Source organism: Chaetura pelagica, unplaced genomic scaffold (assembly GCF_000747805.2).
Source record: "Chaetura pelagica isolate M959 unplaced genomic scaffold, ChaPel_1.0 scaffold405, whole genome shotgun sequence".
NCBI classification, from domain to species: Eukaryota; Metazoa; Chordata; class Aves; order Apodiformes; family Apodidae; genus Chaetura; species Chaetura pelagica.
Window position 1 is genome coordinate 6,211,980 of NW_009953489.1, and position 23,297 is coordinate 6,235,276.

A 23,297-nucleotide genomic window follows, 5' to 3' on the forward strand; every position below is an offset into this window, starting at 1 on the left:
TTTCCCTACCCAGAAACAGGGAGAGATGGCACCCTGGGCTTCCAGCAACTCACAGACCTTCCCTACAACTTCCTTTTCCCACTTCAGGCTTCCCTCTGCAGGCAGAGGTGGCTGCAGCAGACACGTGCAGGCTCACACCTCACCTCTTGCAGCGGTTTCCCAAACCAAACAGCAACAGGAAACTCCAATGAAATTCAAAAGGGAACTTGCAGTTACCACCACCCAACACACACACACACACACACACACACGTGCCTTCCTCCCCTCCACACCCCCTTCCTCCTGGGAAGGGAAGGAGAGGCCTTTGCTGCCCCTACTCAACCCCATCCACACACCCAGACCCATCCTTGGCCAGAGCGCGGCTGCAGCAGAGCGGGAAGCACAGCCCGGCCTCGGTCACTGGTGAGACGTCCCTGTGCTGGGGACCTGCAGGAGGAGCCACTCCAGGTCCTGCCTCCCATGGAAGGCCGGTGAGTGCTTTGGATCCGTGGTTGCCGATGAGGATATGGGGGAATGGATGGGCTGTGTGTGCCGGGCAGGGTGAGAGGAGGGGTGAGGGGAGGAGGAAGATCTCGAAGCTTCGTCTCCGCTGCTGCATCGGCTCCTCCCGCCTCCTCCTTAGGATGTCACGGGCTGGATGGGGAGCAGGCTGCCAAACTTAAAGTGCTGGATCACAGGAAACTTCTCCAGGCACTGCAGGAGAGGAGATAAAGAGGAGTGAGTTCAGGAGACGTTTCCACCTTGCACAGGCAGCAGAGCTACATCCTGCCTCTGGGGTCAGGAGGCAGCGCCCTTGGGGCCACTCGGCTCAGGTGCAGCCAGAGGGATCAGTCCCATGGCTCCCCAAACATTCCTGGCAGGCTCCACAGGGCAGGGGCACTTCATAACCTCATCCCCTTCCCTGCAAGCAGAGCTTGCTGAAATCCAGGCCTGGAGCATGAGCAGAAGAGGCATGTTTATGTCAGCAGCTTTCCCTCTCACCACCTCTCATTGCTCGAGCTGATCTCTTTGAAGAGCTTCACCCAACAAACCCTTTGAGAAGTGCAGAAACTCCCCAGGGAAGAGATTCTCCCTCCCCAGGATGGTGCCCATGCTCCAGTTTCAAGGCACCATCTTTCAGCCACCAGGCACTGCCCAAACTGCATTCTGCATCCTCAGGTCTTTGACAGAGAAGCACTGGTGATTTTGCTGCCATAGTTCAAGATGGGATCCCATTCCCAACAACTCCTTGCCCCTGAAATTCCAACCCACAACTGCAGAGTTAGGCTGGAGGGAACATGGATCACAGATCAGTCATAAATGTCCACTATGAGGAAGCTGAGCTCAGAGCTGCTTTGTCCAGCTACTACCAGGCTCTGTGCAGGGAGAGCTGGACTGTGAGGGCACCGCCCCTTCTGCTCCCCATCCCACCAGGGCATGAGGGTCAGTAACCCTGTCAAACCTCTGCCACCCACCTGCCAGAGCCACCCAGAGCTCTGTTTTTTAGAGCCACTACAGACTTAGGCTTTCCAAAGCTCAGAGAGCACAGAGCAGACTGACCTCCAGACACACAAACCTCAGCAGTAGGTGCTCACCAACCCAGCAGCTGCATCTACACCAACATCACCCACGTTCTCTCTGAGAGGTTGTGCTAGACAAGGCCTGTAGGCCACCCCACCAGGATGCAACAGGGACTCATTTACCAGGATGCTTGTGGGCATGGCCAGTGAGGTGGTGATCACCTCGTTTCTGCAGGCAGAAGTAAACTGCAAGCACACTGGAACCAAAGCAAGTCTGGAGATGGTGCAAGTGCAGCAGGGCCCTATCCCCTCCTGGGGAATAACAGCCCTGCAGAAAACAAGCCTCCACAGCAAGACACCAAGGTCCTATGACCATCTGGGCACAGCACCTTCAAAGCTTCCTAATGTGTGGGATGCTCAGAGCTGCCATCTTCCAGCACACCCACTTAGACAACCCCTCAGAAGCAGTAGTGCTGGACAGCAGTGACATGAGGGAAGAACAGGGAAAATTAATATTGGAGCTGTTGACAGCTAGAAATGTCAGCCCAACCAGCTGAAAGACATCCCATGGAAGATGAGACTAGTTTGGGTTCCAGATGAAAAGACTTTACCATCAGAGGGAAGAATTGGTATCCATTCCACCTGATACATCACCAACCCAAGAAGAAAGAAGCAGAGAAACTTTTCCTCCTCTATCCAGCAGGATGAGCACAATTTGACTGGATTATTAAACCTGCCAAAAGACATGACCCTCCTTGCACCACTTGGGGGTGAATCTTAGCCAACACTAACTCAACAGAGGGGACAGATTTATTTTTCTTCTTGATCATATTGAGGGCAGGCTTGGGACTCAACTGGGGAGTAAGCACATGCTCTGGGTCCAACCTTTAAAGATGGAACTAAGACTAGATTAGTTACAATGGAAAGTATTTCCCAACTGAATGCAGCAGAGAAGGAAAGGTCAGGAGACTCAAAAGTTGGCTCAGGGGAAAAACATCAAGGCTGCTGCTTTAACCACACTCTATTCTGTCAGCTTCTTCACTCGCCTTTGATGGAGAGAATAAGAAAACCCCTTGCTCTTCCAAGCTAACATGTCTTCACCCATTATATTTATATTATAAATAGACACATTTGAGACTTCATAAACACACAGAGCTGAAGACACACTGTCTTCAGTCTACTGCCCATCCAGAGCTCCTGCAGCCAGCACCCTGGAGTGCCTGATCCAGGCTAGAGCTCCCAGCCACACACACACCCCTGAGCTTTCTGCCAACTGTCTAAAGTCACCCCACAGAGGGGACAAGGCAGAGACAAAGCAACCAGAGTGCCTTTAACATGAACCAGTCTGGGGACTGCCCTGCTCCTGCCAAGGGAGAGCAGGTTTCAAGTGAGAATTTGGTTTCTCCTGGTCTGCATCTAGCAAGTGACCCCTTGGCCCTGCTGCTGCCTCCACTCAAAGCCCCTTTACAGTTGGCCCTAGGACTTTCAGTCACCCCAGACCCATTAAGGAGCTGGAGCCTCCACCTGAGTGTCTGATTTCACCTGATCTAATTGCAACAGGTGATCAGAAGGGCAGAGAGAAGGGAGGGGGAAAAAAGAAAGGAAGAAAATCTTGAACTCACCTTAGCCAGTCAGACAGAAAGCAACAGCACAACCCCAAACCTTCCCTCTCTTTACTGTCACATGCTCTGAGCTCTGCCACAGAAGCTGCCTACCTTGAGCTGGACAAAGATCCATGTCAGCACTTGGGGTCTGCTGGCTCACTTATCCTCTGCTAATGTTGGCAGTGGCCAATCGGAGAAAGACCACGAGGGTGAAAGCAACATAACTGGGAACACTGAGCAGAAACTTCCTCCGGGAGCCAGGACCTGCAGCAGTGACTGTGGGTGCCCAGCCTGAAACACCCAGAAGGATTCAATTTTCAAAGGGGGAAGCCTCAGCACCTCCTGAACATCATGTCCTTCCCAGAAATCCAATCAAAGAGATCCTCTAGTTACAAATGTTGGTACAAGCTGCATGGCCAAGCACACCATAGCTGAAAGCTCTCTCCAGACACTGCCATGTCCATGCTCATCTCCCAAGCCAGGCAGGAACCAGCTGAGCCAGCAGCCAGGTGGGAGACTCCCCAGAGCAGGTATCAAGAACCAGTAAAGACTCCTCCTTGGGAGTCCTCCCTCTCCTCTGCCCATTCAGGTGAACACAGGCTCCATGCAGTGCCAAGAGAAGTCATTGCTGCATGAGGACCATTTGCTTAGGAATAGCACTTTAAGACCTACAAATGTTCTTTGAGGAAAAAACCTAAATTTAAAGTGCTCTGGTTGACTCAATGTTTCCTACACCTTAGCCTGTGTTGTTATTCTTCTTAGCAGTTTTTGCTTCCTCCTCTTGACACAGCTACATCTTAGATACTTCTAGAAACCAAACAGTACTGGATCTGGCATTTCCATGCAGAATGTCATCTGCTATTCAAAACAGACTGAGGCCTCCAGAAAAGTCCATGTCTTGGGTGCACTGAAAAGAGCTAGAGAATCTCCCACTCTCTCTAGAAGAGTCCAGTGTCCCCAGCAGGCCAGGGAGATCTGCCAGCACATGGTGGCTCCCTGACATCAGTGGACATGCATATTGCACCTTGGGCATGTCACTGCCAAGCTCCTCTGGCAGTCCATGGTGCATGAGGTGGCACATGTGAGGCACCAGGTGGGAGTACCCAAATACCATGGGGTATGTGAGGTGCGAGGGGAACACCCAAATAGTGTGGGAAGGGACTGCTCCAAAGGAACTCCAAGATTTTAAAAGTCTTTTCCAACCTAAATGATTCCATGAAAGCAAGGACCAAGGCAGGGCCGTTGAGGCAGCAGATGACCAAGCTCAGGCTCTAGGTTTTAGGGGACCCATGTTCCATTTCAACAGCATTCTTAGCACAGGGGTCCGCCCTTCAGCCTCCCCAGCTCTCACACCAGAGCCTCCAGCTCAGGGTTTCCCACAGGCAGAGTCTCCAGCCCCGTGATGGAGCTGTGAGCAGGGGCAGCCCAGGGGCACCTCTCCGAGGAGCAGCCAGCAGAGGGGGTTGACCCCCAGCCCTGCTCCTCCTCTTTGGAGGCCGGGAGGAAAACTGAGCTGGGGGCGGAAGGAGCCAGGGCCTGGGAGTGACACCTCACAGATTAGAGAGGTATGTGGCCTGGAACCTAAACACAGGATGTGCAGAGCAGAGGAAGGGCTGGGGGAGGGAGCGCAGAGTCCGGCTCAGTTAACCCCTTTGTGCGCGGGGCCTGAGCGGAGCTGCCAGCATGACCCAGCAACAGGAGCATGGCTGACTGGAGCAGGGACCACTTCCCATGGGATTAACTCCTTCAAGCACCACTGGTCTCCCCGGGTGCACCAGGGAGCTGTGCCATCCCTGCCCTACCACCCTTGCTCCTCCAGGGTGACTCCCAGCATGGTCCCATCCTTCCCAGCAAGAGATGCTGCCTGTCAGCTGTTCCCTCCGGACACCCAGATGTGGCAGTTCCTGTCCTGCTTCCTCCAGCTCAGGGTTAGCTTGAGCAGGAAGGAGAGATAAGGGAGAGCCAAAACTGCCTGGCTCCCCCCAGGTCGGGGTTTGGCAGGAAAACCTGCTGGGGCAGTGCCAGCAGAGCCTGGACAGGCTTTGGCTGCCCAGCCAGGGGCAGCTGTGGCCTCACTGGTCCAGCACCAATGGGATGTGCAGTGAGGGGAGGTCAGTAGGAAGTGTTTAGCCTGCCCTGGGGCTCTTGAAACATGGGATGAAAATTTAAACCAAGTCTCTTCCAGCTGGTAAAACAGCAGTGGAGGCACCAGAAGGACGAGCAGGTCAAGACATCAGCCCTAATTTGGAGACCTGCAACTTGCACTATGGGAAGACAAGAAATGGCAAAAGTAATGTATTCAAGAAATGGCCACTGGGCCATGGGATTGGTTTTGGGGCAAACACTAGGCAGGCAGGAGCCTCCTTCTAGCCAGCAGCACCTGAACTGCCAAGGGGTCCCAAGCCACATTCAACATGGGGAGCAACGAGCTGTGATAGGGCCCCCACGCCAAGGAGAAGAAGAGAAGAGCTGAGCCAGAGTGAGGTGGGAAGGAGGAGGTGTGGGGCCAGGCAGCATCCCCTGCCCACAGTGCTCACCTCTGCCTTGTACATGCGGATGAGGCCCTGGTTGACCTTGGACCAGGAGGGCACAGCGCTGATGTTCCAGAGCTGGTTGGAGTGCTCAGCAAAGGGGCCTGTCTTCATCTGAAAGAGACCCAAGAGCAGGGCTGAGGGAGCTGGGCCAGCCAGGAAGCTCGTGCACCAGCAGTGACTCACACTCACACTCTCTCCAAGCAAACATTCCCACCAAGCCCTGTGACCCACGCACCAGCCACCTCACTGCGCCTTCCCTCCCTCCCTCCTTCCCTCCACTGCAGCCACATCACATGAAGCCGTGGCAATCCAGCTCCCCCCCTTCCCTGATAAAACCAAGCCTTTTCCTGCCACGCTTTCCTAATCAGACCTCCCTCCACACACCTCCCTTCTAATGATTGCATTTTAAAAGCCCCACGTAAATCCCGCTCTCCCCCTAAGCAGACCTTGGCTCATCGCTGTTCCTATTCTACCCAGAAACCTCCCAGTGCAGCACTGATGAGCCTTCCAAGAAAATGACTCATTCCCCATTCAGATCAACAACAAGAAGCAGTGACAAGAGCCACTGCCTCCCCTGAACAGAGGGCAGGCAGGTTGGCAGCAGTTCCGGTGTCCACAGCCCACTCCACACCTGCCTCTGGCAGAGCAGGGCTCCGGGGGAGGCAAGAGCAGAGGGGACATGCTCCAATCCTGCTCTCCAAACCATCTCCAGAGCTGTGAGTTCCTAGCTTGCAGCAGATGCTTTAGATTATTTTTTTTTCTAATTTATGTTCTTCTTTTTTTTTTCTTTACACTCCAGTGTTTCTCCTCCCTGGGCAAGGGGTTTGGAGGAGGGAAGGCAGGGGGGAAGCTGCAATCAGGGACAGTTGCATGTTAATTCCCTGGGTAGTTGTCTCTCCTTCTCCTCCATGAACAAAAACAGACCCTCGGGGAGAAGGAGAAACACAAGGCAGCCACTCTGACTGAGAGAAGTTCCCATGACATCAGAAACCACAAGACTGAAGCTCACGCTAAAAAGGAGCGTGGGGAAGAGAAGAATCTCTTGGACTCCTGTTCTCAACTCAGGGCTTGAACAACTAACCCTCCACACATGCACAGGCCTGGAGCGAGGGTGGGAAAAGAGCCTCCCCAACCACCTCTCTGCCTTGTGTAAGAGCCAGCAAGGCCGATCAATCTGCTCTGGGAAACTGCTGCTGCCCTTGTGCAAGGTCTGTGTGGCACAGCAAAGAAAGAGGCGAATGGTGGGGGGAACCGAAAAACCCCACTGGCTGGGGACATGTTTCCAACCCGCTGACCTCAGGGCTGGAGCACTAACTGAAACGGGTGTGTAGCTTTGCCCACTACTGGGAGAGCACAGACAAATCCCCCTTCTCCTTGGCTGCTCCTGTGAGCTGGGGGGGATGACGGATGAGCCGCTTGGATACAAGATGGAAGGCACAGACGCACAAAGCAGGATCTTACCTGGCAGAGCCAGCATGTTGTGAAGCACCAGGACCTGGCACTGGTGGGCACCAAGTGCAGGGTTGCTGAGGAGCCCAGTGCTGGGCCCAAAGCTCAGCCACCCAGGGGAGATCTGCTTGCACGTGTTCCGATGCCAAACCTCCCCTCCAGCATTGCCAACCTCCACAGGGGCACAGCTTGAATCAGCCACCATCCCCGTGCTCTGCTTCTCCCCCCCTTTCCCAAGCTAGAGTGTAATGGAGAAGAGTGTGGAGGAGGGAAACATGGACTGGTCCCTCACTCACACGAGCACCTGGCACAGCCACCACCACAGCCCTCCTCACCCAGGGTACCTGGGAAGGGATGGCTTTGCCATGGTTTGGAACTGGGGAAGGAATGACCGGGGAACAACAACAACAACAAAAATCATCTCCTGCCAGCCACAAAGGGCGAGGAGGGAGAGCTGTGTGTGGGGGGAGAAGCGAGAGGCAGTGAGTGCTGCAGTCCCGCAGTGACCCCAGGGGAACAGAGTGAGTCAGAGCAGCCATATTGAGCAGGAAATTACTCACAGACGCGGCGTTCCTGCCTCTCGGTTCCCAAGAGAATCGGCCTTTTGTAAATGGTTCCTCTGTCAGTGCCGGGGGGGAGGGGGATGGCTGAGGCTGTGCTTTCCTGTCAGCTCCTTCCCTTCCAGCAGAAACCCGAGCCCTCCCTTCCCAAACCTCCAGATTTAGAAGCCAGATTGAAGCTGAAATTCCTCCTGGGCCCTCGGAGGAGGATCTGGGGTGATGGCACCGACCCGCTGCAACAGCCTGGGTGTACCCAGCACCCCTCTCCTGCACAAACCCCCCCAGCCCTGCCACTCCTGGGCTCACAGCCCCCACTGTAGCTGACCCTCCTCATCCTCACCCCTCTGGGTACCACGGGCACCCCAGCACACCCTGACAGGCAAGGTGGCAGCAGGGGGATAGCTCCTGTTCCATCAACCTCACCCTAATTCAAGAACCACACGTTCAGGTGCAAAAACCACCCTGCAGATTTTCCCAGAGCAGACCAGCCTGCTGCTGTAAGGAGGATGCCTCGGAGGGTTTATCATCTTGCTGCTACTTTTAAGAGCCTTAGATTTAAACATAGATGTGGCAAACACCATGACAGTTTATATTCACATCCCTGAAACGTCACCCACATAAATATCTGCTCAAGAGATTATTCCCTTGGTTGAAAGACAACAACCTACCTCAGCTACAGCTTGTTGAAACAAAACCTGCTCTCTTTTTGGTAAGACACACTAGACCCATTGTGGGAACTGTTGGGGTCTTTGCTACAGGTTCAACTCCTTTAAAGGAGAGCTGCTTCCATCTGACAAGCTCAGAAGAAAAGAACATCGTTCTTTTATTAAAGTCTTTAATCCCTCCAATGTTTTCTCCTGCTGTTTTGTTTTGTTGTTGATTTTGGAGAGAAAGCACTGGGAGGCACTGGAGGCTGCCTCAGCCCCACCTAGTGGCAACACCAACCTTCCCAGGCATTTGGGAAAGAGAAAAATAAAACTTTAAAGGCAAAATCTTTATAAAACAGAAACAGTGCCTGCATAGAGCTGGATTAAAAATATCAAGCATTTGATAATCCAGGCTGTTGCCATCCCTCAGTGCCTCTTGCCAGGAGGGCCCGAGAGGAGGGCTCCTTGCCACCAGGTGGCACTGAGGAACTCCACAGCAACACCCAATTCCATGATTCTCAACGAATGTGTGGAAAAAGAAGTGAAATCACTTAAAGCCTACTAAGCAGCCAGCTTTCTGCAGGCAAAAGCAGAGTGACCTGAAGATGCAGGATGATGCTGTGCACTTTAAACTTCACATGCCACCTATGCACTGCAGAATTTTCTACACACATGTCAAGAGACACTTAGTTTTTTTATGTTTTAACAGGCTAATGGAACATTTGGGTATTACAAGAAAAAAATCTTCGAGTGTCTTGGTTTCTGCCTTCTTGTCCTCATCTTGATCTCTTCCTCCAGCACCTCTTTACTACCCATGGCATGATTTACCTCTGCATTAAGGGTTAAATCCTGTGAGGTGCTGGGTACCAACAAACCCTCCTAGATTCAGCAGGATTTGACACAGCATTTCCTGGGGTTTGGGCCAAAAGCTCCTACAAAATTTCCTAAATGAAAGGCTAAACTCATATTCTGTAACCTCCTTTCTCATCTAATCACTGAGTTAGAGAACCAAGAAGGGGGGATAAGCCAAAGGGGAAGCACCAAACTCTGCTCTTCAAAATAAATCCCATCAACTTTCTCTTGCCAGAGACAAGAAATCCCTCACCACAACAGAGCACGTGGCTCTTGCTCTCCCTGCTCAGACTAGACAGCAAGGGGGAATGCAGAAACATGGCCAGGCCACCCCCTGCAACTGAGGGCAGAAAGCCTCGAGCTCCCTCAGTGAGAAACACTGCCCAGACAACTACAGCCCTGCAGTCCTTGAGCTGAAATATGGTCCTGACAGCACTGCCTGCTGGGTGAACCTCAGCACCACCTCTGCTCTAGACCATTTGCAAATAAGACACATTTAATGGGCAAATCTTTGGGTAGAGTCTGGAGATCAAGCTACACAGAGGTTTGGGAGCCTGCCCTAAGCAAGGGGAGACCCTGGGCCTGCCAAGGAACACCCAAGGGCTGGAGAGAAGGGAGCTTATCTTGGCAAGTCCAGCTGTTTTGCAGCTCCTACTTCATCTTCCACCAGTCTTCTCCATCCACGTTCCCACTGACTGATCCAGGTGTTGATTCAAGGTTCTTTGTTTGCTCTTGTTACAGCTCCTTTCAACTGCAATCCATACCCCATCCAGCTCAACTACACTTTCCTCTCAACACCCCTGTTTCCACTCATTCTAGGAGTGCATCTCAGACATGCAACAATGGTTCATCCTCACAGTTCCATGAGAGAAAACAAGAAAGGAGGAAGAACAAAACCACAGCCAGAGCTGAGTGTCTAAGACCAAGATAACTTCCCTGTGGGACAAACCTCCCAGTCCTCACCTCTGTAATGAAGAGGATGCACTCCAGGAACATGAAGTCCTTATGGTTTTCATTTACCACCTTCTCATCCACAAAGTGTCGAGGCTCCAGATTTGGATGGTCTGAAAGGAGCAAGAGACAACAGGAAGTAACCTGTATAGCACCCCCATTCTGAGACCAAGTTAAATCACATCTTGTCCTGCTCCTCTTCCAGAAGATACACAATCCTCCCATCAGAGCTCTTTAGAAGTCAGCATGGAGCTGCTCCCTTCCATCTCATCTCCCGCTCCAGTGCCTCAGCAGTGAGAGCACCTGGTAAACTCCCCACAGCAGAAAACGTGTTTTCTACCCCCAAAACCAAGACCCTCCTTTTAAAAAGCTTGTAGTCATTGCAGTAGAGATAGATGTATTGTACCAGGAAGGCTTCCACCTACCAACTCAAGCAATTAACTTTCTTTGGAAAGCTAAGAAAAGAAAGAAAACCCAAGCCCCAAGCAAACCCTTCTGCTATATTTTACACAGATTTGACATAGATGAATTTAAAAGCCAGTCCCAAGCCCCATCATCTTTGCAACCAGGACAGATGGGGCAGGAGACAGGCTGGGACAGGACAAAATGTTTATTAGTACCTATCAGCTGGGAACTGCCCCATATGAAAGGTAGAAATTGGAAGTCATCCAAGCCCCACACGCCCTGGCTGCCAGCAGGCTCCATCCTGTAGGTCTTCTGAAGTTTTCGCATCACTTCGAGGTACCTGAGACCAAAGAGAGAAGGAAAGGTTAAGACAAGGCCTTCTTCTGTCTTCACTGACTTACAGGAGGACAAGAACAACCAGTCTGGAGAAGGACACAACTTTATCACCTGCAAGCAGGACCTCCACATATGTCACAGTACATAAAAAACATCTTCAGCTCCTTTGCCACAGAAAGCAGTGGGATGGTACCTACAGGAGCAAATCCCAGCACCTTTTAAAAATTGGTTGGTTTGGGTTTTGTTTTTTTTACACCAAGTTCACTAAGAAGTTAAGCAGCAGGCATTTATGTTATCTCCAGTGTCTTATGTTGGTGGAGAGCTTTCCCTAGCCCCACACTGACACTTTGCTCTCCTTCAACAACTTCCAAAAGAGCTCAGAAAGCTTTACACGTTATGGCAACTGCTACCTCCATTTTCCAGGTGGAAAATTAAAGCTGGAAGTACTACTGGAGGAAAGAGTTTCCAAGCCACCAAACAATGACACAACTGGGATTACATCTCTGGACTCTAAACACCCATTTCATCAGTTTCATCACTACCAACTCTACCTCCTGAGCTGGAAACACATCCAGAGGAGCAGTAGAGACCTTCATAGATTATTATTCTTTTTAATGCCTGAAGAGGAAATGTTAGATCCTCTGATCAGATATTCCTATCACAAAGCTTCCCCCACATACCTCTGCAGAGCTCAATAACTTGTGCTCAAATAAAATAACTTGCCAGAAAGACACTCAGCCTCTCACAGATAAGGTGTCATCACCTCTCTTAGAGATAGTTATAATGGGTCACTCTACAGTTCATTAAAAAGTATATCTGCCTTTTAATTTTGCCTGAATTTGTCTTCAGTTTTCCCACTGTGCCCTTTTTCCCCAGGCCAGCAAGCTCTTCAGCACCCACATTATCTAATTCCATGTCCTTGTAGGAGGGCCTTGATTTGCCCAGGAGGAGGCTCCTCCTACCATTTCTGGCTGAGTGGAAGAAAGGGGCACAATCAGCCCAGACTACAGGAGGAGTCTGGTGTACAGAACAGGCAGTCACATCTCACACACCTCAGACAGCTGGAAGGGGACATTGTCAGGGACCTGCCCCCACACAGCTCAGTGCTTCCAGCCCTTCTCCTTCCATTACCTCACCTGTTGAACACCTTAAAGACAATGGCCATCTGGTCATCCACTCTGAGCACACCGATTTTGCAGAGGCAGCAGAGAAAAGCTGCAAATGCAGCTTCATGCCCTGGAGTGGAAAGAGACAAAGAGATGTGACACTGGTGTCTCTGGTCCCCAACATAACCTTTCTGTGGGCACCATGATGGCTCTTCAGAAAACCCAGCAGCCACATTCCCCACTTCAAAAGTCCTAGAGAGCTGTCCCTAAGGTGCTACCTCATCCTGTTAAAGCCACAGCTGACAATATTTCCTCCCCACACAGCACCTACCCAAGGTAGGTCTTCTAGACATTCATAAGGTGATTACTAACTCTGAGGAAAAAAACCAAGAATTTATTAAGGAAAAACAGCTCCACACTGGATGTGCTGGGAGTAAGGTAGGGCATTTCCCAGGAGCTTGGCACAGCAGGAGAAGTGGAGCACCACAGAGTTGTCTGCTTGAGGGATGCCAGAGAAGCTCACAGCTGCAAGTAAAGAGATTTCCTCCTGCTTCAAAAATATCTGTGTCAAAATGATGCAGATCCCATGACACTGCTGGGAACAGTCTGTGTCAGTCACAGCACTGGGATCTCAGGCTAAGCTTCTGCAGCTTGGCCTCCCAGCTAAGAGCCAGGAAAAGAAACAACCAGCAAACCAAGAGCAGTGTCTTTTAGGGGAGAAGGGAGGGTACAAGATGAGCAGCTCCATGCTATGAAGAAGTGCAGCTCCCAGTGTAGGAACAAAGTGCTCCTATGGTCCAGCCACTGTGTTAGGACATGGGTCACTGGCCTGGGACACACAGGAGGGGAGGACAGGCTGAATTTCCTTCCCTAAGCCGACAAAACCCCAGCCAGTGGGTCCCTTTACAAAGACAACATCTCCCCCTGGTGCCGGCGCGTCGCAGCTCCAGCTCTTCATCTTACCCATGTCCTCCTCCTCTCTGCCCAGGTCCAAAGTCGTGTGTCCCTGCACCCCCAGAGTCTTGCTCTCCTGCCTTTGGGTGAGGACACTGTCCTCAGCACACCACCTGTCCTCCAGACAAGGGAGCAGAGCACGGAGGTGATTCTTCATTTAGGTCTAAATGAAGCCAGTGTAGTTATTCCAACCTGCAATTTGAGGTCTCCTGAGGTGCAAAATGCTTCTACCTCCAGATTTCAACACCCCTCTGTAAGCAGTGATGCCACTTCTACAGAGCACCAGACCTCAAGCCACCTACCACTGCACACAAAGTTGGTTCCCACTCTAGTTCCAACTCAAACAATTATATTTTATCCCTCTAAGCTGCCTATTGCAGATCAGCAGGATTGCTGTCTGCAGTTCAGCAGCTCCTACAGCTTATCCCAGAACAGTTTGCCCAGCTAGGTTCACATCTCCTTGGATGAGACATGAAAAGGGTGTCTTAGCTCCAGCCCAGCCCTGCTGCCAGCCCCAGCTCTCTCAGCCACAGCCCACACTGGACACAGGGCAAGGAGGCCTTAGAAGGAAGGTGTTTGTACCAACCTGGCACTAACAAACAGTGGCAATAACAGATTTGCATCCATGCAGCAGCAGGTTCCAAAAGGTGACAGCCCCAGGGAGCCCAGCAGGGATGCCCAAGTACCTGTGCCATAGTCAATGCGGGTAGAATTCCCCACGGATTCCTTCAGGTACATGGCCACTTCAGGTGCAGCATCAGCCAAATGCTTGGGGATCACTGCTGCCACCAACTTTTCTGCTTCCTGAAAGACATAGAAATCCTCCAGTGACCACAGATGTCACAGTTCCCAGAAAAGAGTCACCCTCTGCTCAGACACTGTTGCAGAGTGGGGGCTGCACTGCTGCAGTGGCCAGAGCAAGCATGACAGGGGAGCACATTCTCCTGTTGAAGAGATCATCTCTAGAGATAGAGCATCTCAGGGAGAGCTTGACCTGACACTTAACCAGGCCATAGGCATCCTGCAGGAAAATAAAGGTTCACCATCCAAGTATATCAGCCCAGTCACCCACTGAGTCATCTCCAGGAAAAAAGCCCTGAGAGAGCAGCAGACCATCTGCAAGCTCATTGCTGCTGGGTCTGTGCCTGTGCCACCTCCAGAGCTTGCTGCAGGGCAAGTGCTCCGAGAAGAACGAAGTCAAGTAGCTTCACAGCCCTCCTCTGATTTTGTGTGTCACCCAGCAGCTAACAGACACAGTGGGCAGTTACAAAGCAAAGGAGTTCCCTGGGCTTGGGGTGCCCTCATGGACCATCCAGGATTTGGAGACCCAGCCAAGAGCATTTACATTGACCATATGCTCTCATGAAAAGAGAAGACAGCACTAGGTCAGGGCTAAGTGATGCATATCAAGAGGTGGCTCCTGCACAGCTTATCTGAGCAGTTCCTCTGTTGGCTGCTTGGCTGCCACACCATGACAGAGCCATCCTGCTGTCCTGGCTAGGCACACTGCCCTTCTCTAGGGGCTGCCTGTACCACTGCATATGGAGAACACACTCACCTGGTCTAGTTTGGAGTACCAGGTCCTGAAGGCTTTGTTCCCAAATCGAGAAGGTTGATCTACTGGTGGGGTTTCATCAATCCATCTGTCAAGGGTATTCAGAAGAGCCACCAGCTTTTCAATGGGCTACAGAGACAAAGATGAGGGGTCACAGTGACATAAATCAGAGCAGTCCCTCAGGTTCCAACCCCTCTGCCCTGGACTCGAGTCATTCAAGCCCGTATCATCCTTCCTAAGGGTGGAGAGTGGAAGAGGGATGTGCCAACCCACCCAAAATGCAGAGGTGGGGGAAAAAAGTGTCCATTCCCCCAGAAGATCAGTCCAGTACAAAGCCCAGCCTGAGGCAGGCTCTCCAGTCGCCCACACAGTCTTTCATGTGCTGTAACAGCAGTGTGCTCTAAAACCTCTGGGAAAAGAGCTCCAGCAAACTCCTAGCTGTAGGGCATGCAGGGATGAGAAGCAGTAAAGTGCTACACAGTTCAGGGATCTTCAACACCAAACTCAGGCTCTGCATCTTGAGGGTCCTGCATCCCCCACAGGATACAGCACAGCACTCACAAGTATCCTCACCAGTGGCTGATGAAGTGATTTAAAGACCCTTCTAAAGGGCTCTAATCTTTGTCCTGAAGAGTCTCTTAGGAGCCAGATTAGCAGTGATGGTGTCAGCATTTGTACAGCACCCCATGTACCTTCAGCCTTCCTGTTGCTTCAAGCTCACACCATCCAGACTGCTACAGCAGCTCCAACCCAGGGATGCCCAGTGCCCGTAGCAAAATACAACCTACCCAGGGGAAGAGGCAGCCTGGTTTGCCCACCAATGGTCTCATCAGAGCAAGCTGGAGAAGCTCTTGGCTCTCAGAGGAATGTCTCAACAGAAACACAAAGCTGATGAGATGACAAATGCAACAGCAGGACAACAGAGCTATCTTTCTTACACCTAGTGCTCGAAGGAGAAAGTGAGGAACCTATGTAGGACATATGAGAGTGACTGGAGGAGGCATTGCTGTGGCCATGAAGGAAAAGAAGAGAGGTAAAACAGGCAATAAAACACAGTGTCTCAAGCTCTACTGTTAGGACCAGGGCTGGCTAGTGCCCACAGCCTCCTCCTTGCCTTGCCCACACAGCTGGGAAATGGCTACTACCCGACAAGCGGCACCAAGCAGCAGCACTTTAAGCAGCTCCAAACAGTTTTAAGAGGCTCTGCTGACAACTGGTCAAGCCTGCCAGAGGCTCTGTGATTCTCCTCACCCCCCTGCAAGCAGCCAGAGAGCCATCAGCCACCACAGCAGCTGGCCAGGCCCCAGGCAATGTAGACTCCTCTGTCTCGAGAGGGGATTCCTCCTTCAAGGGGACAAAGAGGACAGCAGAAGCAGCGGCTGGTTTGACTTTGCTGGAGGCATCGACCGTGTGAAGCAGGTTGGTCTCCTGGGCTGTGGTTCAATCCTTCATGCTGCCTGCTGGGAGGACGAGGAAACAGCCAAGCCCAGCAAGTTTCCAGCCCTTGAAGCACCACTGGAAGGGGGTAGGTAGAGGGACAGGCATGGCAGAGCGATCACTTCCCATGCCCTCTGCTCCAAGGAGGAAGGGTCTCACGATAGACACAACCTCCCACACACAGCAGCTCCTCAGGAGCCAAGGACAAGGTGGGATCAGCCATCAGAATGTGGGATCAGGCAGAGCAGGGATCCACAGGACCTTGACACTTGGCCACTGAGCCAGGCTAGAGGCTGGCATAGGGGATAAGACCTGAGCACACCAGGAACATGAAGGACCCAAGTGACACAGGGGACAAGACACTCTGGTGAGGCTGTAAGCTGGAGCCCCTAATGGGCCAGAGCCCCAGATTCCCATGGACCAAGGCTGCTCACCCTCTTCCACTCCACCTCCCTGCAGAAACCCAGTGCCTCCCCACTGCACTGGTCCAGGCTTGAACTCAGCTCTCCTCCTCCCTGGCCATTGCATTCCCCTCCAATTAAGCACCAGCGGCCCCAGCACTGGGTTGCATTAAATAATTAAATCGTGCTGGTGATTTATCTGCCGGCACCAGCAGCTCATTATGAGCCGCCACCGTATTTCAAACCCCTCTCAGCCAGTACTTGGTGCTGCCTGGATAAATGGCTGGCAAGGACCAGCTCCTTCCCCCTCCCCAGCTCTGCCTGCAGGCCTTGGGGAGCAGGGGAGCTCACCCTCCCCTTCCCCACTCTGGCTTTAACGGGATTAAAAAGCCCAGCCCAGCTGAACACAGGAGAGCAGGACCCAGCTGCTGGCTCAGTCACACCAATAAATAATTAAAGAGATGCAGCTCATTTTGGGCTCAAAGCCCTTTCAAAAGGGGGTTACAAAAAGAAGCAGCTTCCCATTGTCCAGCAGAGGAAACTTGTGCATCCAGGGCTGACCTCAGTGGGGGAGAAGGAGGAGAAGAGCAGAGCTTAGGGCAATCAAACCATCAGCACCACTGCAGCCTTGTTTTGCCTGACTGGGTTTTTAAGCTCTATTTTTGCTTTACCTTTCCAGTGATCAAAGCAAGGGCAGCCTTTTTTCCACCCAACCCTCCCCCCAGCTCTCCTTGCTCTTCTCGTTGTGCTGATTTTGCATCCCCTTGACCCTGAGTCTGCCACGGGTCCCAAAGGCAAACCACAGAACCTCCTACAGAGCAGAGACCTGTCAGCATCTCTCAAGAGCAGGGACCAGGCAGGCAGAGGTGCTGAGAAGGCATCACAGCAGCCAAAGCTGGCCACGGGGACCAAGCCTGCCCCTGCAGGTACCTCAGGTCCTGTCAGAGGGAGAGCTGCTAAAATCAGGGCATTTGCTGCTTCCCCCACTGCCCTGCTGGAACCAGAGGTCATGCGGTTTCCCTCAGTGCAGCAGGGTCTTTGAAGGGAAGGTCTGCTCCTCAAATGGTCAAAATTAACTTCCTCCTTGCTGCACTGCTCCTCTGATCAAAGCCACAGCTTTCAAAATCCACTCCAGGCTGCAGCCCCAGCAGCCACGGCATGATCCCCACATGAGAAGCTCTCCCTCCAGGAGGAGGAGGCAGGTCACAGCCTATCAGTCATACAGCCAGACACTGCCTCTACACCCCAGTCCTAAACAACAGCTCAGCTATCACTGCTTGTCAGATGCCTCCAGCAAAAGCCCAGACAGCTCCATGTAATTTTTCAGTAAAAGCACAGCAAGCTCAGCCAGCCTCAAAGGGGGCTTAGCCCCTAAAGGATCCAGCTCTCACTCCAGTGGAGTTTGGTATCGACACACACTGCTCTGGAAACCATTAAGCTGTCTCTTTCAAAGCAGAGCAGACCATATTAATTTTTTTCCCCACGTTCCAGCAATACCAGTAAGTCATGGAGAGGATACACATTCAGCAGAAAGGATTCCAGGAGGTCATTTGCCAAAGAAAGGCGTCCCCAGCATTTGATCAGGGAGGAAGATGGGCCAGCACAAAAGCACATCAGCAGCAGGTACAGCAGAGGAGAAGAAAGCAGAGCAGAGATGCAAGCAGAGGCCACAAGGGGCTGAGCCTTTAAAAGCACTCATAAGCAGTTTGATCTACAAACGAACCCGCGTGAACAGGCAATCTCATCAACAAGGCAACCCTGGGGATGCTCCACCTGTGCCTCCAGTCACAGGCTTCTGCTCTCCCCAACACAAGGGGAAGGAGACATGTTCCCTGCCCCTTCCCAAGCAGTCAGGATCATGTCTCATTTGTCACCTGGACTGGGAACACGGATGGAAAACATTCACTCCAAAAGGGATCTTCTGCACAGACCCAACCCTGATACAGCTTTTCTTAGATAGCTGACAGCTCAAAGGGGTTGAGGGAAGAGGGTTTTTCAACCCCCCCCTCCTCCCCCCCCCTTTGTTTTTCTAATTTTTAATGCTTTGTTTCCCTAGAACTGCTCTGTGAATGGTTGGGAATGCACAAGATCACTACAAAGACAAAACTCAAAGGTGAAAAGCAAACAGTGGAAAGCAAGAACAGCATTTGACAGTAGTTTCTACTGTAATGAAGGAACAAAAGGTGGTCACAAAGCCTGTTGGGGAGGGACTCATTATCCCCAGAACCCCCCATGAACTACAAGCAAGTTTCTCATTCACACACTGCCTCCTAGAAGGGGAGGCTGGCCTTAACATGCCTGCTTTAAACATAAATGACTAGGTTAAAGATCATTACAAGCTGCCTTCCCACACCAGAATGAAGCTATAAACACACAGAGCTCAGTCTGCTTCCCATTCTGCCCAGATCTTTTTAGACTATTCCCAGCTTTCTCACAGAACTGTGGTAAGTTTGAGCAGGAAAAATAACAGAACCACAGAATCACCTTGGTTGGAAAACACCTTCAAGTTCAGAGTTGAGCCATGAACTCAACACTGACAAGCCCTTAACTAAACCATATCCCTCAGTACTATTTCTATAAGACTCTTAAATACCTCCAGGGATGGCAACTCCATCTCTGCCCTGGGCAGCCTGTCCCAGTGCATGATAACCCTTTTGATGAAGAAACTCTTCCTAACATCCAATCTAAACCTCCCCTGGCACAACTTGAGGCCATCACCTCTCATCCTATCACTTGTAACTTCATTGAACAGCCTGATCCCCACCTCTTTACAACCTCCTTTAAGGCAGGTCTCCCCTCAGCCTCCTTTTCTCCAGGCTAAACAACCACAGCTCTGTCAGGTCAGTAAGACAAACTCCAAACCCATCATCAGCTTCATTGACCTTCTTTGGACATGCTGTTTTGGGATGTCCTCATGGCAATGCAGAAGAAGGCAATGGGATCCAGTGAAGCTGGTGGCCAACATATGCTCTGCAGGTCACAGCAGCACCCAGAGGGACCTCAGGCCATCTCTGAGCATGGCTGAGCCCAGGCAGTCACACCACTGAGGGTGCCTGCCCTTCCCCTCTGGCTCCCAATGATCCTGCTGTGCCCTGATAAGGTTCACAGGCATTAAAACTGGCTAAAGGAGCAGAGAGAGCTGGGTAACAAGGTTAAAATGTATCTCTTCTGCATCCTCCTTCTCAATACTAGCTTCTACCCACTTGAAACTTGCTTGATTTCCCACCCAGAGAGCACCCACGGGGCCTCTGCATCCTGAGGGCAGGATTGCAGGCTGACATTTGCATCCCCCCAGCACAACCCAACCACATTTATCCTCCCTGGCTCCCAGAGAAGCTCCCAACACACCCCTCACCTAGGAAATATTCTGTATAGATGGGGGGGGGGAAAAAAAAAAAGGCATAAAAGGAGAAATATGAGGATCCAAACTCTTCTCCTACCTCTGAAACTTTGTATTCACACGTCAGCTTCTTGCCCCTGACACCTTCATTCAGGGTGAGGATGAAGCCCATGTAATCTGCATATGCCTGCAAAAACACCCAAGAGAGCAGGACATCAGCAAATACCCAGACTGTTGGAAGCAGCAGCAGAGCCCAGGAGCATCCCTGCACACCAAGGGAACCTTTCCTAACACAAAATCTGCTTTCTCAGAGACACCCAGGCTGCAGGGCTTGCTGAGAGGCTACTGCTGGTTTTGGCAGACCTCTGAGGCAGGGGGTGATTGCACTAGAATCCCTGTAAAAATTACTGAGGAGAATCCTAAAAGAGCTTGCACTGCCCCCGAAATCCTCCCCTCAGCTCCCTGCCTCCTATCAGGTCAAATTCAAACTCCTCAACTATGCAGAGTTTCAGCTGTGCCTGGACACCCTGCTCAGCACTGCTCCTCCCAGACCTGCACTGCTGTCTTCCACTTTCCTCCTTTTTCTCTTCTCCCACCCCCATGCATGATGCAGAGGTGGGAGACCCCAGGCTCCTCACCTCTTCCCTTTATATCTGCTGTTTTTTAAGCATCATACCCACTACAGCACCACAGCTCTAAGTCTCTGAAACACCAGACCAGCATGCTGCCTCCTCTTCCTCCTTGGCCTCTTTTGCACAGAAATCCTGACCAGGAGTAAGTCCTTAAACCCAGGAGTCTTAACAAAGGAAGCAGCACCAAGAGGTCTGCTTGAGACCTGGCTGCAATTTAGGCTTCTCTTAAGATGTCACAAATCAGTCATCTAGCCAGAACTTGCTCCTAAGAAGTGTGACACATCTGGGCCAACACATCAATCTCTCAAATGCAAAACCTGCCTGTTCCACCAGTTCCACACATTCTGTAAATAAAAACGACTCAGGAAATTGAAAGCCTGGGTTCTAGAGCCCCTTCCAGCACTGGAAGGTGGGAAGGTCCCAGGAACCAACCCAGCCAGGTGCTACAGGAAGGCCTGGCAGCAGGACCCTGCTTAAGCTGAGTTCAAACAGCGCTGGATAAACCCAGGCTGGATGGGATTAAAGAGTTACCAGCTCTTTGTCTAGATTGTTAAGAGGGAGCAGTAATGATTTTTAAGTATCTCTGGTCTCCCTGAACCACTGGGCTCTCCCTGGCTCACTCCTCTGTCACAGCACTTGGTTGCCAGACTCCACACCTCACAGCCAAGTCATTTTCCTACAAGCAGGCAGAGACTCTTCTGCTTTAAAACACAAATCAATGAATTTCCCATTACTTGCCCAAACCTGCTTTACCTCGTGGTTGTTCCCACACCAGACCTGGCTGCCACTGAAGCACAACAAGCACTTCCCAGTGTCCCCTCACCCCAGAGCTGTACCTGAGAGCGTTTCCACTTGGCCATGTCGGAAACCATGTTTATCTCCTTTTTGGGGATCATGAAGCTCTGCTGGAGGGGAGGAGCCACCTCCTCAGAGGTGCCTGGGAGATGGAAAGAAGAGGTAAAATAGAGACAGTGGAGAAGAAGAAATCCTCTACCTTCCTTTTTTGTTAGAAAACAACATTCGTGTCTCAGGAGAGGGAAGCAAACATGACCACCCACCTTGCATGTTGTCTCACCAAACAATATCCCCTCAAAGCCCAGGATAACAGACTCTAAGGACGCTGCAGGGCTTCAGAAAGTGGCATTATGTCTGCTTTCACTACTAAAGATGTATTTCCCATTCAGAGAGGTTGGTGGAGGAACTAAAACAATGTCCAGTTCGTTTAACTACGACTGTCTGGTGAAGACAAAGCTCAGGTGGTGCTGAAGGATGAAGCTCTCCTAACAAACTTACTGTGCCTTGATTTTAGTGTGTGCAGGCTGAACTGAATTTCTCTAGAAAGGCCAACTCCTGCAAGGCCAGAGCTGGAGCAGTTCGATAGATGGCAGTCCAGAGCTGCAGCCCTCTGTCCAGGCAGCGAGGGGGCTTGCAGGATATGCCAGGATACAGCCTCTTCCAGCTGGAAGCTACAGAGATCATTCCATTTTAAGGCTCTCTCACAACCCGGGATGTAACATTTAATGCAAAGGCAAGCTCCTAACACGTTAAAGAGCTTCCTTCCCTGGCATCCAAACCAAGGACCCAGCCCTGCTGTAGGGACACTGCAGAGCCAGAAACACCCCATGAAGTCAGAAATAATTTGCATTATTGCTCCTATAAGGGCAACTTTTAATATCAAGAGGCAGTGCAGCAGCACTGTGAAGGAAACCAGGTGCTAATGTGAATTTATTAATTCTGTAAAGAGTCACCCAGTTCATCTTTTTAATCCTAGAAAATCTGAAGGCATTTGCTCAGGACCAGCCACCTTGGCAACACTTCACAGACTGCTCTCCATAGCAAGCTCAGGCCCTGGCTCCCTGGCACACACACCACCCAACTCCAGCTCCTTAAAATATTATTAGCTGCATTTACATAGAAAACACTACCCAGAAGTGCCAGCAGCCTTTCCTGCAGCAAAGCAGCACTGTCTAGCAGGCAGAGCAGGAAAAAAGGAATCCAGAGTCCTGGGATCCACACTGAGTCTGCTACAGACTTGTCACCTAGAAAGCCATTAAATTCCTCTAATTTCAAGTTCTTCATCTATAGAACAAATGCCTTCTCCTCAGCTGCCTGTGGTGTTACAGCACTGGGTTCATTCCTCCACATAAATTACAGTAAAATTAAAGTTACAGTAAAACTCCCAGGTACACGGATTAGAGGAACAACACATGAGGAATTTTAATAAAAGACACATGAGCCTCTCTTCTGGTAATTCAGCACACAACTCACCATGACTAGCAGCATAATGATGGAGCTCTTATTTTAAAGTAACTTGTAACACGAAAACAATTAAAAACTCCAGAGCAGTGGTGCAAAAAGACAAACACTGACTTGTCCATTAATACAGATGATACAGAAAGACCAGAGATGGATCCAGGACAGTGCCCAGGACCCAGCTGTTGGCTGAACCTCTGTCCCACCACAGAACATTTTCATCTATATGCATTTCCTTCTCAACCATCACTTCTGTGCATTTCCCTTTGGGAAAGAGACCACAGATATGCAAGGAAGGAAAAAGCAGTGAGGGCTACAGGGGCTACAATATTTTAAAACAAATACACCAGCAAAAGTCCAGAGCCAACGATGTGACTGGGACAGGCACAGAACGTGCTCGTTGTATGATCAGAAGCAACACGGACAAAGGAGACACCTTCAGTCTTACCCCTGTGGGGAGAGGGACTCAAACTGAACCAAGAAGTGGATCTTCTACACCAGCAAACACCACCCTGACAGGGCGACGAGAAACACCCACAGCAAACGGGCTACAGAGGGCAGGGAGCCCCAACTGGGGCTGCTCAGCGGCCTCAATCCCGACCCCCTGGCCCCGGAGGGCCGCCCGGCCCCGCCAGGCCCCGCAGGCCTCAGGCCGGGGCTGCCCCCCCCCGGCCCAGGGCTCCAGGGCCCCCCCGTCACCTCTTAAAGCCTCTCCCGCCCCAGGCCCGGGGCCCGCCGGGCCTGTCCCCCCCGCAGCCGGGGGCCGAGCAACCCGCGCTGCA

At 51.5% G+C, this 23,297-nt stretch overlaps 1 protein-coding gene across 3 annotated transcripts; it reads right to left on the reverse strand.

Moving 5' to 3' along the window:
• Nucleotides 1–189: 189 nt before the first annotated feature.
• On the reverse strand, nucleotides 190–21,196 carry PPP2R4 (protein phosphatase 2A activator, regulatory subunit 4). 3 transcript variants are annotated; one of them, XM_009998903.1, is made up of 10 exons: nucleotides 21,099–21,196; nucleotides 19,731–19,817; nucleotides 14,456–14,581; nucleotides 13,584–13,701; nucleotides 11,974–12,073; nucleotides 10,717–10,841; nucleotides 10,109–10,209; nucleotides 5,641–5,748; nucleotides 591–693; nucleotides 190–259 (listed from the first exon to the last, which is right to left on the reverse strand). In XM_009998903.1, exons 1-9 carry the CDS (start codon nucleotides 21,156–21,158, stop codon nucleotides 619–621), a joined length of 900 nt encoding a protein of 299 aa, XP_009997205.1. In that variant the 5' UTR covers nucleotides 21,159–21,196; the 3' UTR covers nucleotides 190–259; nucleotides 591–618. The 3 variants fall into 3 exon arrangements, with proteins under 3 accessions (XP_009997205.1, XP_009997206.1, XP_009997207.1); XM_009998904.1 differs by lacking the exons at nucleotides 190–259; nucleotides 19,731–19,817 and having other exon boundaries at nucleotides 365–693; nucleotides 21,099–21,176; XM_009998905.1 differs by lacking the exons at nucleotides 190–259; nucleotides 14,456–14,581 and having other exon boundaries at nucleotides 365–693; nucleotides 21,099–21,176.
• Between the last annotated feature and the right edge of the window lie 2,101 nt (nucleotides 21,197–23,297).